The sequence below is a fragment of the Puntigrus tetrazona genome, chromosome 15 (genome assembly GCF_018831695.1).
Source record: "Puntigrus tetrazona isolate hp1 chromosome 15, ASM1883169v1, whole genome shotgun sequence".
Taxonomy (NCBI): Eukaryota; Metazoa; Chordata; class Actinopteri; order Cypriniformes; family Cyprinidae; genus Puntigrus; species Puntigrus tetrazona.
Genome location: NC_056713.1, coordinates 6,841,905 through 6,861,596, shown reverse-complemented (window position 1 = coordinate 6,861,596; position 19,692 = coordinate 6,841,905). Strand labels below are relative to the sequence as shown.

The 19,692-nt window shown below is 38.2% G+C and overlaps 2 protein-coding genes across 2 annotated transcripts in view; both read left to right on the top strand.

The window, feature by feature from the left end:
• The window catches only part of LOC122358733 (claudin-3-like), a 224,089-nt gene that overhangs the window by 161,868 nt on the left and 42,529 nt on the right, over positions 1-19,692 (top strand). The window lies entirely within an intron of this gene.
• Positions 1,806-19,652, top strand: LOC122358728 (Fc receptor-like protein 5). The gene is given in 15 exon segments (XM_043258564.1): positions 1,806-1,889; positions 2,364-2,399; positions 2,738-3,004; positions 9,392-9,664; positions 16,928-17,188; positions 17,351-17,623; positions 17,697-17,828; positions 17,914-18,075; positions 18,154-18,320; positions 18,322-18,433; positions 18,597-18,803; positions 18,806-18,838; positions 18,919-19,388; positions 19,493-19,537; positions 19,628-19,652. Coding segments are annotated over 13 exon segments (2,112 nt in total). The 5' UTR covers positions 1,806-1,858; the 3' UTR covers positions 19,077-19,388; positions 19,493-19,537; positions 19,628-19,652.

Genomic DNA, 19,692 nt, shown 5'->3' with positions numbered 1-19,692 from the left:
CACTGTAAGGTTACAAATTTATGTCATTCTGCATGAAGCAAGAAAAAAAACAGATCTGAAAAACTGACGCAAGCTTCATTTCAAACTCTTTTTTTGTAGTACTTCCTCTTTCACACTCACTTCTTTAAATACACACACTTGCTCTATGCTCTATTTCTTGTGTTTGGGCCAAGTCTGAGAATGAATTCCACAAGTGTGTGCACAACTTTTACCTAATGGGACACACAGTGTTATAAAAACTCATCTTTACATAGCTTTTATTTTTATTTTAAATACTTAAAAATTTATTTTTGAATGTCTGTTCAGAACTCTATAACAATTTAGGGTACATGTCATGTCCATTAATGAATCAATGTAAGGTAAATTATCTTCACAAAAATAATTTTTCACCCATTAAAGTATTACAACCTTATAATTATAATTTTATAAGTAATATAAGTAACCTCCCTGACTTATCTCAATTCCTTTGTACATCCAATACAACACAAAACCTTGATGATGTGACAGAAACTATGCACTTTCTTTTTTCTAGCACTTTAGATACAGTTGTTCTTTTATGCTTAAGAAAGATGAAAGAAAACAATCTGACTCCGTGGTATAATGAGAACACTCGCACCCTAAAGAGAATAGCCCGGAAAACAAATCTAGAGGTATTTCGTATATCCTGGTGGGAAAGTACCCTATCGTACAGAAAAAAACATTAAAAACTGCTAGATCTGATTATAGTCTCTTTTAGAAGAAAACGAACACAACCCCAAGTATTTATTCAATACAGTGATTAAATTAAAGAAAAGTAAAGCATCAACAGGTGCTAACATTCCTCAAGAGTACAGCAGTAATGACTTCATGAACTACTTTACTTCCAAGATTGATACTATCAGAGATAAAATTGTAACTAAGCAGCCATCAGTTACAGTTTCACATCAGTTAGTGAGCTATAGATTCTACTCGTTCTCTATTATAAGAGAGGAAGAATTGTACAAACTTGTGAAATCATCTAAACCAGCAACATGTATGTTGGAATAGGTTCTATCTTTTTCTATATTATATATTTTCTATATTGTTCTATATTTTCACCATTTATTAATTCATCATTGTCATTAGGATATGTTCCCAAAACCTTCAAACTGGCTGTAGTTAAGCCTCTTATTAAGAAACCACATCTTGATCCCAAAGACTAAATTACAGACCAATCTCTAATCTCCTTTTTCTGTCAAAGATACTAGAAAAGGTAGTACAAAAAAGTTTCTTTTTTGCTTTGAGTCAAGTAGCGTTGAAAGAGATGAGTTTTGATCTGAAGGTTGAAGATATAGTGTATAATTTGACTGAAATGATTCAAGTCTTGATTCAGAGCTCTGTCTGGAAGTACTTGACGTACTCTGTATCAGGTGAACATCATCATCACTGAAATGCAGACATGTACATCCCTCTTTTTCACACATTATTGTAGCACAGTTTGTGCTGAATACAAAATAATTACCAATAGTGTGTTAAAAGAAGCAGAAAAAGCACAGATGTCAGGGCGTCTCAAAACATCTCAAGGGCCCCAAAATCACCTCGGACCCCAGAGGGTTAAACCTGTATGGATTCTGGTTTTGGATTACCCTAAAAAACTGTATTTGAATTCTCCAATCTTCATGTCCTTGTGCTGATCGTACCTTGACTATGAATCATGACAACATTTCTGTCCAAAACTTTTTTTTTTTTTTACATTTTCTGAAAACTTATAATGACATTTTCTCACACATGAGGTATTTGTATGTCTGTAATGTGTCGTGTTGGATCTGACTGTATGTTTCAGGAAGTCTTGAGACTTTAACACAGTCTGTGTTTAACCGTCTGTCATCATTCAGTCAGTATGGAGCTCAGTCAACTTCCTCTTGTGTTCTGTGAGTATTGCTTTCTCTGAAAGGATTTCAGTTTTTCATGCTTTATAATAATGTTTGTTGAATCAGTTCTGCTGGTGTTTCTTTATTCCTCTGCTTGTGATCAGACTCTTGATTCTCTGCTATGTATGGAGATGAAAACTGTCAAATATTAAACTAGTGTCTCAGTGTTCATCTGCACACATATATGCAGTCCTCCATACAAAATCTTAGTATGACTTCATCTTTATTACTGTCACAGTTTTCAGACCCTTGAAAATGTAGACTAGTTAGATGAAGAGGTCAAGATAAACTTATTAATACCAACAAAAAGTGTTACCAAAATTACTTAATTACATATGTTGTGAAGCTTAGAAAACTTTAAGAGTATAATTATGTTTTACACACAAAGGAAGAAAAATATATCTGTATCTATTCATATGTCTAATGTAATGTACACAGTATGAGCTCAATGCTGACATTCTCTTTGTGTTTTAGTGCTGATTTCAAATATCTACTCTGAACAAACTCAAGGTAAATGAATTTATTCCCATATTTGCATATGAGTGATTTTATACTTTTACAAACCAGCTATTATGATTTAAAATTATTATAAATACACCTTGTTAAGTTATGAAAAACCTTGATACACCTTGAAATTTCATTGAACCAATGGCAGTGACAATAAAAATATTTTTCCTCACATAATGAACTTCTTTTTCATAAGACACTAGTGACTATAACAGCTATAGAGAACAACACTTCAGTTTAATCTGATATAGCATGTACTTTAAAGTAAACTGTTTATACAGCAAAAACAGCACATTTGTAATTTTATTATTTACATTATTTTTTTAATTGTCGTTGTACAGAAAAACTGAAACCCAGAGTGATCATTAAACCTGATCAACATGTGTTCAGAGGAGAAACAGTCACTCTCAGATGTGACATATATGATGAAGGAGTCACTAGCTGGAGATACTTCTGGTATAAAGAAGGTTTAGGCAGTGTTTTCAAGTATGGACAGGAACACACATTCAGTTCTGTTTCTGAGTCTGACTCAGGTGAATACTCCTGTGATAGATTTAATGGATCGAATGGGTCTCCCCGCAGTGATGTAGTTACTCTGACAGTATCAGGTGAGTCTGATCATCTGTTCATACACACAAACACACATTTCATATGTTATTAATAAGTGATTTCTCAATTTCAGCTTCCAGATTAGTTTTTTAAGTGTTTCTTAAGCGGTTAAAAGTAATCTGATTTTTGGGGGACAAGCACCAAACTTTTGTTGCCCTTTTTATAACTCAGTCTAAAAACCTAAATGAAAGAAAATAGGATTCTTATCCTGATCTCAGAATGAAGTCTTAATAATCAGACATTGTAAAATATATTGTCATCTGTTTCTCTCTTTTTTTACTGTATCATTGTCATGTTTTTTTTCTTTTTTTTGCTGAACCCTAAACTAGTTGCAACACTTCCCTGTTTAAGTAAGCTTTGTAGGAATGGTTTTGTGTTTGGTAAGAGCTCCACATACTGGTCAGAAGAAAGACTAATTTTATCATCATTGATCACTCTGTCGTTCTGAAATATTTTGTAAACTGCTGTATCTGATCAGAACTTTGGTCACTGATGAGTCTCCGTAGTTCAGACTCTGTTAAACTAAAGGCTGTGGGTCTGAAGCGGCTGTTCAATTCAATTCAATTCAATTCAAGTTTATTTGTATAGCGCTTTTTACAATGGCTATTGTTCCAAAGCAGCTTCACAAAAACAAATTACTACATAAAAAAAGCAAATCATTCCACAGACAAAAGCAAGTCACTACACAGCAGGATGCGTTACAAAACAGCAGGATGAATTACAATGCAGAAAGTTCAAGATAGAATTAGTCCAGACAGAAGGTTGAGTTTTCCTCGACGTCATCGCAGGAAGGTCATCTCCTCACTGGGTCCACTGGAGAGGCTCGGTAACTAGATGCCTCGGGATGTACATCCCGAGGTGGAGACAAAAGGATAATTAGAGTAGCGGCCATTCATACTATTGGGAATCACGATGTACTGTAGCATAGGTTTATGTTAATCTTTACGAGTATGCTTTGCTAAAAGATATGTCTTTAGCCTAGACTTAAACTGAGAGAGTGTGTCTGATCCCCGAACATTTGCAGGAAGGTTATTCCAGATTTTGGGTGCCAAATGTGAAAACGCTCGACCACCTTTAGTAGACTTTGCTATACGAGGAACTACCAGGAGCCCTGAGTTTTGAGATCTTAAAGAGCGTGACGGGTTGTAGCTTGACAGAAGGCTGGTCAGATAAATGGGGGCTAAACCATTTAGAGCCTTGTAGGTCAGTAACAGTACTTTAAAATCAATTCTGAAATGAACAGGCAGCCAGTGCAGGGAGGCTAAAACTGGGGTTATATGATCATATTTCCTTGTCCTGGTAAGAACTCGAGCGGCTGCGTTCTGCACTAACTGAAGCTTGTTTATTGAAGATGCTGGACAACCAGCGAGCAGCACATTACAGTAATCCAGTCTAGATGTCATGAACGCATGAACTAGCTTTTCTGCATCTGAGAGAGAGAGCATGTGTCTGAGCTTAGCAATATTTCTAAGATGAAAGTAGGCAGATTTTGTAACATGAGTGATATGGTGTTCGAAGGACAGGTTGCTGTCCAATATCACACCCAAGTCTTTAACTGTCGGAGTAACGTTTATATCACATCCATCTAATTGTAGTTTGAGCTCAGAAATTTGCTGTAAACATGAATTTGGTCCGATAAGAAGCACCTCTGTTTTATTAGAGTTTAATAGAAGAAAATTTCCAGTCATCCAGTCTTTTATGTCTTTAACACACTCTGTTAATTTAGACATTTCTGATAACTTATCAGGCTTAGATGAAATGTATAGCTGTGTGTCATCTGCATAACAGTGGAAATTAACCCTGTGCTTTCTAATAATGTTCCCCAGGGGCAGCATGTATATAGAGAACAGTAAGGGGCCTAGAACTGATCCTTGAGGCACACCACACTTTACAGGCATTGTACTAGAGCGGTCTCCGTTTATATCTACAAATTGATAACGGTCTGATAGGTATGATTTAAACCAATTTAACGCCTGTCCCTGTACACCAGCGGTGTTTAAACGCTCCAGGAGAATATTATGATCTATGGTGTCAAATGCAGCAGTGAGATCCAATAAAACTAGTAGCGAGACGCAGCCTCGGTCGGAGGATAAGAGCAGGTCATTAGTGATTTTAACTAATGCGGTTTCTGTGCTATGGTGCGGTCTAAAACCTGACTGAAACTCCTCATAGACGTCATTCATCTTTAAGAAGGAGCATAACTGCGCAGACACAACTTTTTCTAATATTTTTGATATAAATGGGAGATTTGATATCGGTCTGTAATTAGATAGTTCATTAGGATCAAGTTGTGGTTTTTTGATCATAGGCTTAATAATTGCTAATTTGAATGGGTTGGGTACGTGACCTAACGATAGGGAGGAGTTAATAATATTTAGAAGAGGTTCACCAGCTGCTGGTAATATATCTTTCAGAAATTTAGTTGGAATAGGATCTAATACACATGTGGCAGATTTAGACTTAGTGATTAGTTTATTTAACTCTTCCTGTCCTATGGTTGCAAAACACTGTAACTGAATTTGCTGGGTACTGAGTAAGGCTGGACTAAAGGACAAAGTTAAGGGTTGATTTTCTGTTATTTTAAGTCTGATATTATCTATTTTATTAGTGAAGAATTGTATGAAGTCATTGCTACTTAACTGAGAGGGTGTGCAGCGTTCTGTTGCTGACCGATCATTTGTTAATCTAGCCACTGTGCTAAATAAAAATCTAGGATTGTTTTGGTTGCTTTCAATGAGTTTACGGAGGTGCTCGGCTCTGGCTGCTTTTAGTGACTGTCTATAAGTGCACATAATGTCCTTGTAGGCAATTCTAAAAACCTCTAGTTTAGTCTTTCTCCACTTACGTTCTAGTGAACGAGTAGCTGTTTTTAGAGAGTGTGTATGACTATTGTACCATGGTACACTTTTATTCTCTCTAACCTTTTTTAACTTGATGGGAGCGACAGTATCTAATGTGCGAGTGAAGATACTGCACATACTGCTGGTCATTTGCTCAAGATCATCTGCTTTCTCAGGTTTGCGGAGCAGGTCAGATAGATCTGGTAGGTTGTTTGTGAATTTATCTACAGTGGTTGGGATAATAGTTCTACCCAGTTGGTAACGAGGTGCGGCTCGGTTAATCTCACTTACAGAGAGTTTATAAGATATAAGGAAATGCTGTAGTGAGAACAAATCAAAAGTGACAAAATAGTCCCCTCACTGATTCGGTGCATTGCTGTTTTTTGGGGGTTAAACTGTGCTGTATTTTAACACACGTGTGTGTCAGGTTAAGGACAACACATTTAGTTCATCTGAACACGACCAGTTCTTCTTCTTAACTCAGGTTGATATTCTTCAAATGTTTAAATAGTGAATATTTAAGAATAACACATCTCTGACACAAACTGTTATTTATGACACATTAGTGCCTTAAAAAAACAGATGCGTTAAAAACAACACAACTTGTGTTAAAACTTAACCCGCCAGTGTGTTTAGTTAAGGATAAATTTGTATTAATTCAATTTTCAAATGATTTGTTTAATATAGGCAGTCTGTTAAAATATAACACACTAATGTGTCATAAATCATAAAAGTGTCGTAGATGAGATCAGTGTTGTGTCTGAGTACAGCTTCTGAACACTTTGCTAAGGACTTATAAAGAGTTAAAGACCTAATGAGATAATTAAGTGACTAATTAAATGATGATTGTGAATTAGTGATGAACACCTGCTGTTACTGAGACTTACAGAGGATCAGATATTGATGTTTTATTGGTTCAAATGATGATGTCACCATCATGGAGGACTGTGTTTGCTTTAGTTGGGCTCTTGGCCATTTTACTAATTTAAAAGAATATGCTTTTAAGCATTTACAATGTTATTTTACAGCAAGCTTTAGTAAGTTGACACTGTATCTTCTCTAAAGGTCGGGGTGAGTGGGGCAATGAGCCAGTGCTTGTAGTTTATAATTTCACCACCAGAACCTAGAAACTAAAAAGTAAAGCATGTAAAGCATTATTCACTAAAATAGAAAAATGTTGAATTTTAACAAACCATCATTATTGTGATCAGAGTTTACTTTAGTGGGACTTTTTCTTTGAAAGATCAGTATAAATGCTAATGCTTTAATAAAAAAAAAAGAAATGTTTTAAAGTTAAGTTTTTTGTGATGGTGTCAAACCACTAAAAATTAATGAGTGAATTAAAAAATGTTTCAGTCAATATGTGAGTAAAAATTGATTTGTGTATTGTTTCATGCACTTTTAATATCTGTTCTCTTAAAACACACACTTCCATCAAGAACCAGCTTCTGAATCTCAATGTTTCAAAAAAGAAAAAGAATGCTCCCAGAATGCATTGCAACAAAATTATGTTGATGATTTCACAATTTCATCTACATCATCTTATCATGTCTTCTACTAGTTTTCTTTGTCATTACAAAGTGTTTTTAAAAAACAGAATTGCAGCTAAAAGAGGAAAAACAAAACAACACTAAACAGTCCAAGACCGAGTTCTTTCTCAAGAAGAACTTCTGTATGAAAATCAAACTTGAGTTCATTTCCTAAAACCATCATCAGTCAACTATGGCCACAAGTTCTGTTAAACTCCTTTGATAACAACAGAGCTTCTGACCTTAGTTACCTAGTTATAAAATATACATGTGAACCATTAAGCTATTATTTTAATTGAATGATTGAAAAAATATATTGTTATTGTTTAGTGCAAGTTATTTAAGAATATTATTTAAGAATTGTGAATCATTATCCTAAAGTTTTCAGTGCATTTTAACAATTTCAACATTTTAACAGTGCAGTTCAACAATGTTCCTAAATGTTGTCTGTGGACTGTATATATGTGCAGCATATCAATGTACATGTGGGTTAATATGATTTTTTCTTAAATCTGTGTGTAAATTCAAAACATTAAACATTAAAATATTCATAAAATTCTGTCATGATTGAGGGGTCTGAGGCGTGCGGATCCATTCGCAGGCTTTTATTGAGCAAAGGCATGGTCAAAGCAGGCAGGCGTCAAAACACAGCAAACAGAAGTATCAGAGGCAAGGCAACAACAATCCAAAAAAAAGGCGAAGGTCAGGTCAGGCAGCAAACAATCAGAATAACAGAAGACAGGCAGGGTCAAAACCAGGGAAACAGAAACAATAATCCAATAGCGATCTAACAAAACAACAGGCAAACAATGCAACCTGCAGGTGAGGGGCCTGCTACTGAATTTATAGTCCTTAGACAGGAAGTAGCAGCAGAGGAAGTGATCACAGATCACCCAGAGGTAAGAGCTCCCTCTGCTGGCTTGGTGACAAATACTTTTCTGAATATTAAGGTTGCTAATGTAATGAACTTGGCTTTCGTCAACCTAAGGAGCTAAATATGATAATGATGGGAGCTCGTGTCACTTAAGGTGAGGTTATGAGTGCATCACATTAGAAAGATTGATAACTTCTAGAACCTTTTTCTGTATCTTCAACACAAGGAAAACATAAGTGTAATAAAATTTTATTAACAAAAGACAGACAAAAGTCATCAGCAACTACTAAATGAAGACATCTATTAATAGGAATAAAGAGCATAAGTGATTATGTTGGATGCTAGTATTTTAGAGTTATATTCTGAAAGAAATGAGGTAAAGAAGCTTGTATGCATCTAACAAACTGCTATCAGCTTAATAATATCTAATGTAAATGAGAAAATCATATACTGATACACAACAGTGACAAGGTCTCTGGAAGAGGTCTGGATAAATGATAGTTAGGTTCTCTGGGGTCGAGTGAGTCTGGTGACAGGGACTTCATCCACTGCTCTAGCATTCAATATTCATGATGCATAAATTTATGAATGATTTTATTTTCAAAGCTTCTGGACATCAGTTTAGGAGTTTGTTTCTTATCCTGCCATTGTTTCTGGTTGGATTTAAAATGTGTAGTTAGCTCAAAAGATCACAGATTACAAGCTTCCCATCTGAAACAACCCACAGAGTAAAACTACAATAATATCTGTGAGCTAAGATTTTGGCCAAATCACACATCAACAGGGACCTTAAAACTTCCCCCTTGACTACTCTGGTCCGACTGCTTTTCCAGACACAAAATACACTCATCATTACCCTGGACAAAGAAATGTACAAATAAATAAATGTAAAGACAATTAAATATATAAAGTCATAAAGAAACAATGTAAATAAATTCATGAATGTGTAAATAAACAAATTAATACATAAACACATTTAATACATTTACAGCAATTACCATATTTATTTTTCTTATCGGCATTCCATATTACAAAGATTTAGTGTGTGTTTTACAATCAAGTGTTCATAAATGATTAACACATTACTTTTTTATTTATTAAATTAACTAACTATTCTCATTGTTATTTGTTGTTATTGTACAGAAAGACCAAAACCCAGAGTGAACATTAAACCTGATCAACATGTGTTCAGAGGAGAAACAGTCACTCTCAGATGTGACATATATGATGAAGGAGTCACTAGCTGGAGATACAGCTGGTATAAAGATAATTCAAGAGGAGTTTTCAGTGATGGACAGGAACACAAGATCTGGTTTGTTACTGAGTCTGACTCAGGTGAATACTCCTGTGAAGGATCAGAGATCAGAGGATCACGCCGGTCACACACGAGTGATAAAGTTACTCTGAAAGTATCAGGTGAGATTCATCTCTTCATACAGATATATATCATGCTATTAATGAGTAACTTGAGTAATTTTACTTCACATTATGTATTAAAACAAAATACAAAATAAAATTTAGGGTCAGAAAGTAAAAGTCCTACCATAAGTTTATCCCATGAACTACATCAGATTTTTTTCTCTACTGAAGCTGAGGGGGCTAGAAAATAGAGGTCTTAAGAAAATTATCTATATTCATGACATCAAATTTACTTTATTACTTTATTACTAATTTTTTAAAGAGGACATTACATGTAACGGTCCCATGGCGTGAAAATATCACTTTATGAGGGTTTTTTAACATTAATATCAATCAATCAATCATTTATATAGCACGTTTAACAACACAGGTTGCATCAAAGCACTGAACAGTATAAAGTAGAAGAATGCAATGACACGGATGTAATATGAGTTCTCCTAGCCTGCCTGTGGTCTCCCAGTGACTAGAAATGATGTTTAGCTATAAACAAATTTCGGGAGGTGCACGCACTGATAATTAACGCGGCTGGCTTCTCGTTTCCTAATCACGCAATTATCCAACCAGAGCAAGAGAAGCCTACTATAAATTCGCACAAGCCTCTTACCTCGATATCTCGTTCCTAGCATGATATTCAGCATGTCCGAACAAGACCAATCGCCAGAAACCTACGAAATCGAGGACGCCGAGCCCTCCACGACTCCGCTGAGCAAGCACGCTAACGCCCCGCCCGGAACTTCAAACGAGCACGCGGCTTCGCCCAGAGGCAGAAAACTAACGCGAGCAACTATCCATTTGCCAACGCGATTAAGATCACGTTCGCCTCCACCTAATTCTCCACCTAATTCCCATGGGAAGACCCGAGAAGTCAGCCTCTGCACCCGTATTAAGCCTCCGCCCACCAGGAGACGGCAGAAGGCCCCCAGCTAGTGTCAGCAAAGCCCAGGACCCAAACACAAGCAGCTCTTCCTCCAGTTTCCAGCGGGCAACCCACGCGGCAGGCACCACGGTTCCAGCCATCAGCCTAGCCCGTACCCACTCCGTTTATTGGATCAGATGAACCCACAACAACAGTACTCTGCCCAAGTCTCTCTCCACCATGCCTGGCCACCAGCCCACCCAATCCACTGTCCGGTATTTACCAGCCTCAAGTTTCTCCTATTGTTCTAGGACCTAACTCGTCCATTTCCGTCCCCACAGCCCAGCCAGCCATAGGTGCCAGCACAGGCACACAGATGCCTCCACTGAAGATCCCAGCCGTAGCTGTTACGTTTTCCAGTGGTTTCTTGGGAGAGAAAAGGACTCGAGACTCGAAATAAACTTAAACAGATTGAATTTTTTTTTACTTGCAAAATAAACATAGGCAGGCAGGCAGAACAAAAACCACACGTAGGGACTTCTACGATCGGACAAACGTGAACACAAAACACAGGGCTTAAATACACAAGGACATTAACTACATTAATGAGACATGGCTGCAGACAATAATACAATTAAACACGAAGGGAAGGCAGGGCACAGATAGCACGTGGCTCGAGACAAAAACAATAATAAAGTCCAGAGATGTGACAGTAGCACCTCCTATTCCTCCTCCCCTCCCCTATTTTTCTGCTACCAGTCTGAACCCAGGTTCAAGACCCCCCTCATCATCTTTACACACCTATTCTTCTTTCCCTCCCTATTTTTTCCACTCTTTCCCCCAGATCCCAATGCCAGAGCCGCCGTGAGCTCCAACCCCACCCCCACAAGTAGCCCCCCCCCCTGTCTCCAATTCCATCAGAGTACAGATTCTTGCAGAAATCCAGGATGCTGGCGCCAGAAGCAGGACCCTATGCAACCCTGGTTCTTCTCTATTGACAACAAATATTCCAGTGCACCATCCTTTAAGGTCCCTCCTCGAAGCCTCCCTCGACTCAATCCTACAAGCAGTTTCTCACAAAACCCTGCAATCTTACCTGACCGCTTGGAAATGCTTTAAATCTTTCCAGGCAAGGTATAACCTCCAATTCCTGATTTTTCCTGCTGCTGTATCACTTCTTTCATCTCCTTTCTTAACACCTCAAAAAAAAAAATCTGCAAGTCGGTTCCATTAAGGGCTACTTAAGTGGTATTCAATTTTCCATAAACTTATTCACGGCATCACCTCACCTCAAATAACCAATGCTCAGACTTCACTTTTAATCAAGGGCATCCAAAGAAGGCATCCTTCCCAATCCAACTCAAGGATGCCCATCACCCTTGAGATTCTTTCAAAATGTATATCCACCCTCCGCAGAGGCTACTCTTCTATCCATCTACCATTCTATCGGTTTCCTCAGATGTTCAGAATTTACAGTCAACTCCAGTTTTGACCCAAATATTCAACCCACTATCTCTGACCTATCTATCGTAGAACAAGAAACTCTATCCTTTTGCATCAAACAAAGTAAAACCGACCAGTCCAAAAATGGGCATTTCATATATATTTTTAACCTCCGAACTCCTACTTTTCCCCTTCAAACACTTCTAGCTTTCCTCCAATACAGGAAATCCCAAACTAAAACTCCACTCGACCCTCTGTTCACAGATGATTCCAACCACCCTGTATCTCGATTCTGGTTCCAAAAGTACCTCAAATCAGTCCTCTTTTACTCCGGAATCCCGTCAAAAATTTCTCCACACATTCCTTCAGAATAGGGGCAGCCATCACTGCAGCAGAGAAAGGTCTCTCCCAACAGCAAATTCAAACCCTCGGCCGCTGGTCTTCTAACGCATACAAAAGCTATATTCGTTCAGACCAATCACTCATCAAAAAAGCCCTCCAGACCCTAACCAGTCCCAACAGAACTCCAAACCTACCACCCCCGCAGGGGATCACCCAAGGCAGGGCATCTCTTCCTCTACAACGGCCAGCTCTCGCTGTATATGACCATATACAAAATCCGTCACCGCAGTGGCCATACCAAGTAGGAACATTGCATCCACCGCCAAGGACCGCTCCCGCTATAAACAGCCATATACAAAATCCGCCACCGCAGTGGCCATACCAAGCAGGAACATTGCACCCACCGCCCTGAACCGCTCCCGCTATAGACGGCCGTATATCCAATACAGGAGCATTACAGCCACCGCTCGGGACCGCTCCTGCTATAGACGGTTGTATACAAAATCTGCCACCGCAGTGGCAATGCCAAGCAGGAGCATCGCATCCACCGCTGCCGCCACAGATGACCGTATACAACAAACCTGCCACCACAGTGGTCACCCTAAGCAGGAGCATTGCACCCACCGCCGTGGATCGCTCCCGCCGTAGACAACCGCATACAAATTTGCCACCGCAGTGGCCAGCACAAGCAGGAGCCTTGCACCCACCACTGTGGACCGCTCCCGCTGTAGATGACCCTATACAAACCTGCCACCGCAGTGGCCAACACAAGCAGGAGCCTTGCACCCATCGCTGTGGACCGCTCCCGCTGTAGATGCTAATACACTCCCACTACCTTAGCAGCAGACCACTCTAGCTGGAGTACTGCACCCACCGCTGTGGATCACTCCTGCCAGAGATGCTCACATGCACCTACTGCTTTTAGCAGCAGACTGCAAAGCAGGAGCATTGCACCCACCGCCGTGGACCGTTCCCGCTGTAGATGATAGTATACAAAACCTGCCACCGCAGTGGCCAACACAGGCAGGAGCATTGCACCCATCGCTGTGGACCGCTCCCGCTGTACATGACGGTATACAAAACCTGCCACCGCAGTGGCCAACACAGGCAGGAGCATTGCACCCACCGCCGTGGACCGCTCCCGCTAGAGACGCACACTCGCACCCACTGACTTTAGCAGCAGACCGCAAAAGCCGGAGCTCTGCACCCAGCGCTGTGGACAGCTCCTGCCAGAGACGGTCATTCCCGCTAGAGACACATGCTGCTATTCTGCACTCACCGTGGACCGCTCTAGCCGGAGAACTGCACCCACTGACTGCCGTGGACCACTCCTGCACCCAGAGCTGTGGACAGCTCACCTTAACTCCACAACCCCCTCCCTCACTCATATTTCAGCCTCACACATTCCATGCCCATTCTCCTACACCCACATAACATCATCCTAATACCATTCCAATTTCAACCAACATATCCATGCTCATCCTCCTTTTTAGCTAAGTCAGTAGCTTTTTGGGGGGCTGCTTACACGTGTTTTTTGGCTGCTGTCTTAATTGGCTTTTTGGGGGGCACTCAGGGATCGGGTCGGACACCGAGCCCTGTCCACTTTTCACAGACAAGAGGAAAAAACTCTGGACTCGGTAGTCCACCAAGTTCCGAGCCCTCTCCTTGACAGCATGCCAAACACGCTTACTTTTACCGTTACTATGATTAATTATATGTAAGTGCGAACTCGTGAAATGGTGATGATAGGTGTAAAACACTCTCTATATTCTGCTTCACCTTTGAGAAAATCAAAGCTCAGACGACAAATCTGGAGTCTTTATGTCTTCATACAGGGAAAGGTTACCTCTTTCTCTGCTTTGCCCGCCGAAAGAATTTAACAGATAAAACCAGATCATCTGAACTGTACTCTTTGAGGATGCACGATCTGACAGGATTGTTACTATGAGGTGAATCAGATCTCACAAACTCACTGTGTCTATCTAGTCATGATGAAGATGAACACATTTCAGTTTCTTCAGGCAACACATTTTTACAGAGATATTATTATTCCATCTAGTCACAGCAATGAATATACAATAACACATGATTATATATAAATCAGCAGTTTGTTGTTTTACACACATGCACACAGACATTATTTCATAAATGTCAATAAAACTTTAGATGCTTTAGAGGTTCAAGAAAGTGTTGTCTTTTAAGAAATGTGCAAACTCAAGCCTTATGGTGGTTTTGTTTGGTCTGTCAGTGGCATCAAGTATGCAACCATATTTCTGATTTGAGGCCTGCTTGTGTGTCACTTGAAAGAAAAACAGGCCAATCAGAAGAGAAGCTCAGGAATACTAATTAGACAGACCAAAATCAACCTGTTTTTGACAGAGCTATATAACAGAACTATTTACTGATGTTACTTTTATGGTATCTCTAAATGAGTTAGAGCGACATCTGATGTACCATTAGAAATTTAAGTTTAATTTACTGCAATTACAAAATTAAATAAAAACTATAACATGACAATTAGTAAATAAATTTCCAGAGATTATTCCAGAAAATTTAACTTTTACACAAATTTGATTTTAAAATTTTTATTAAAATTTACTAATTGCAGAAAATGAAACCTAATGTATAATGAAGTGAGATGTAGTGAGATAACCCATATTTGGAATTTTTGTTTTGCATGAATCCCATCCAAGTGCAAAAAAATACAGGTTCAGTAAAAAATGTATGGCTTAATGGCTTCTTTACATTGCAGTGGTGCTATATAACACCTTTGCAACCCCAGAGAACCGCTGAAGAATCATAAAGGTGCTCCACCGGTTCTTTACACATTATCTGTGCTATACAGCACATGAACCTCTCCAAAAACTGCTGAAGATCCTTCTGTGTTTTTAGAGTGTATCTTTAACACTGAGCAGATTTAGAGCTGGGTGATAGACTGTTGATAAAGAATCCACTGTTTGAGATTTAGCTGTTTTCTATAATATATATATTTACATATATATATTTGTATTTATATTTATGCATACATTTACTCCTATGGATAAACAACTATGATGATAATACACTGCAGTTCAGTAAGACATTCGCCAGACCAGCAGAACTTTTTTAGATACTAATGGAACCTGCTTCAGGAGAATAAAATTATCTAGATGTTTCAAATCATTTCCTCAGAAACTGAAAGATGGTCTTGACATATCATGCTTGAGACAGAAATATTAGCTGAAATATTCATTTTAAAGCATATTAATGATTGAACCCTTCTCTGTTTTAGATCTAGTTGGAGGACAATAAGAGTCATAGATTTCATTTAATAATGAGAAAATGAAATGAGATAATTGTGTTAAATACATGCTGTTATTAATCACTCATAACATTTACAATAGAAAATATTAGTTTTTCATAGAATATAGAAGAAAATCAATATATCATCTTAAATATTTTATTAAAATGTAAACACTGAGTTCTCAATGAAAATATTTTATCAGCACTTTATACAAAGTGTTTGTGACACACTGAGCAACGAAACTCGACTCTAGTTGTGCTTTAAAACGTAAAATCTGACGCTTGTGTTCAGAAATGATCATCATTTGCATATAAAGATTCAACTTTGTGCTGATCCCCCGATCCTCAAGAGAAAACAAGGCTTTCACACAGAAGAAATAAACAGATTATAATAAACACACGATTCTGATAGGATGTGGTTTCTATGTGATTTTCTTGAGATTTGGATATTTTCATAATGAAATAATAATGAAAGTTACATGTGAGAGAAATTTATACAGCGACAATTTTAACAACAACAAATGACCAAATTCCACATGTGACCTCAAAAGAGATTAGTACAAACACTGGATTGTGGTTTAAAGTGAGCTTTGAGTAAAAGTGTATTAATCTCATAAACTGTCTCATGTAGCATGATGCAGCTCCAGAACAGGTTCAGTTCTTCTTCAGTATCTAGTTTGTCATAAAACTTCACAGAAGGTCACAAGGAAATGTTTGGTTGAATTTATTTAGAAATGCTTTTGATAATAGTTGGGTCAATGATTACTGGGATTGATGTGACTTGGTGAATGTTTGATTGTCAGAATAAAGGCTGATAATGGCTGAATAAAACAAAAGAATTATGATAAAAGAATAATAATGAACATTATTTCTCATATCTGGTGAAGGTGTGAAAACTTCTGTTTTCCTTAAACTAGTTTGTCATGCATTTCTTTATTTCATCACATTTACAGGTAAATGCTATATAATTTTCTTTTATTGTTTTTTTTTTGTGATATCTTGAAACTGCTTTTAAGCTTGACAATAAATATAATATTTTAATGTGAAAATCACATCACGGCCTTAAAAGTTGCATTCAGTAAGAACTTGTGTTTGTACTTAACTACAAGAGAAATTATACACTAAAAAATATGTTCATGAAAGTACAAGTGCCTAAAAACTACTTAAATACAGTAACTTGGGAAGTTCATTTACATCCACATCCTGCCTACATCTGCCTGTTTTTCCTTCTGTCCAGCCCCATTTTACACACCTCACATTTACTCACAGACACTTCACTGAGATCTTCTGCTGGAAAACTTTAATAACCCATAATCCCACTAACTTTCTATTAACAGATCTTCCTAAACTGACTCTGACAGCTGATCCTCAGAGTCCAGTGTTCACCGGAGACTCAGTTACTCTGAGATGTGAGGGGATTCAGTCACAGAATGGATGGGAGTTTCTCTGGAGAAAAGACTCAAACCCTGAATCTACTGAAGATCAAACTAAAACAATCAAACCTGAGAAAGTCTCTGATGAAGGAAAGTACAGCTGCAGAGCACGAAGAGGAGAATATTACACAGATTACAGTAAACCTGTAACAGTAACAGTATACGGCAAGTATTTTTACATAATGAACATATCATTTAATGAGACACTCAGTAAGTGCAAGAGAACAACATGTCAGTATTATATGAATTAGCTTTACAATCAAGTAACTGTGTTCATTAAACAAAAACGATTCATTATTCTCATTGTGATTTGTTGTCATTGTACAGAAAGACCAAAACCCAGAGTGAACATTAAACCTGATCAACATGTGTTCAGAGGAGAAACAGTCACTCTCAGATGTGACATATATGATAAAGGAGTCACTAGCTGGAGATACAGCTGGTATAAAGATAATTCAAGAAGAGTTTTCAGTGATGGACAGGAACACACATTCAGTTCTGTTACTGAGTCTGACTCAGGTGAATACTCCTGTGAAGGATCAGAGATCAGAGGATCACGCCGGTCACACACGAGTGATAAAGTTACTCTGAAAGTATCAGGTGAGATTCATCTCTTCATAAACACACAAACACATGTTTAACATGTTATTAATGAGAGATTTCTCTATTTCAGATCCCAAATCAGTTTTAAGTGTTTCTCCACAGAAGTGGTTGACTGAAGGAGATCCAGTGACTCTGATCTGTGAGGTTCACAACTTCTCTACAGGCTGGACGTTCAGCTGGTTCACTTTAACTGAATCACCAGGTAAGTTATGATGTGCTTCATGTGGTAACATCTGAATTAGAGATTCAGTCCAGAATATCATTTAATATATTGTCTGGTTTTACAGGTGGTTATCATCTGCTCTCAGACAGCAGCAGAGGAGCAGGAGGAAGATACAGGATCAGTTCTGCTGCTGTAGATCACACAGGAGTTTATGTGTGCAGAGCAGAGAGAGAGAAATCATCTTATAAAACACAGTACAGCAATAAACAGCTGCTGTGGGTCACCGGTGAGGTCAAACACAACTTAAACTACTGGTTCATACTGAATAAAGAGAGTTTGTATAAAGCTGTAACTGTGTTCTCAGGTGTTTCTGCTCCAGTCTCTCTGAGGGTCAGTCCCAGCAGAACTCAACACTTCAGATCTGACTCTCTCTCTCTGAGCTGTGAAGACCAGAGTAACTCTACTGTATGGAGAGTGAAAAGATACACAGACAGTGATCTGGAAGATTGTTCATCAATACCTCGAGGATCATCACACAGGATCTACATGTACAATCAGTTACGTCTATACATCACTCACTGGAGTGTACTGGTGTGAGTCTGAATCTGGAGAGAAACATCATCCTGTTAATATCACTGTACACTGTGAGTCTGGGTTTCTGTTTTATTCATTTCACTGGTGTGTTTACAATTATTGCATGAAGCAGGATGATTAGACAAGTGCATTAATCATCAGTGGACAAAAACAAAACAATAAATAAATAAATAACAGTTATACAGTCAGTGTATGTCTGCTGTGTTTCTGTAGCTGAAGTGATTCTGGAGAGTCCTGTTCATCCTGTGACTGAAGGAGATAGTCTGACTCTACACTGTTTATATCAATACACAACTCCATCAAACCTCAGAGCTGATTTCTATAAAGATGGATCACTCATCCAGAATCAAAATACAGAGATGATCATCTCTCCTGTCTCAAAGTCACACGAGGGTTTCTACTCCTGCAAACACCCAGAGAGAGAGAGTCACCCAAGAGCTGGATCTCAGTCAGACGTGAGATATAAGAAATATAAACTATTGAAATATTTCTGGACACTTTACAGCACTAATCTAAATGTTAAACTATATCTCAGCTTCTACAGGCTCAGTATCTGAGGATCTCAAACCCATGATAATTGGAGTAACAGCAGGACTGACTGCAGTCTTCATTGTTGTCTTCTTGGTTCTGCTCTGGTGCTACAGAAACAACAAAGGTCTTTTTAATTTTACATCATACATTTACAGACACTGACTCTGTTCCTAATCAGCTGGTTGAGATGGTTTTCTGCTCTTAACTGGTCTCCCAAACCTGGTAAAGATGTTTTTTAGACTGAGTTTAGAAGGTTTCTAGGCAGTTTTCAACTGCATTCTTCAAAATAAAGGATCCAGAAGGTCTGCTATAAAGAGCTTTTTGTTAATTGAAAATTTTCCATTGACATTTATTCCCGGTTCCATTGATGCCAGTAAAGAAGTTTTATTTGAACAGGTGTTAAATCTCCTTCTAATGTGAATCCAACATCAGACCAGAACCAGAGTGACGCCGGACACAATACACTGCTGACTGGTCAGTCTTCACCCATTAACCATCAATAGATCTTTACAAACTGAGACTGAAGACATTTTAATGAACAAAAATATTCATAAAAACATTTCATTTGTGTAATACAGGAACTGCTCATGTGTATGACTCTGTTGATGTTCTTGTTAATAATGGTAAGAACAGTGTAGTTTTTATGGAAATCATCTTTTTTCTATCACTGTGATATATGCAAAGCAAATCAAGTTTTATTTTTCTTATTGTAGACCGTGTTAGTGCACCTGCTGAACTCACATATGCTGAGATTGAACTGAAATCTAAAACAAAGCAG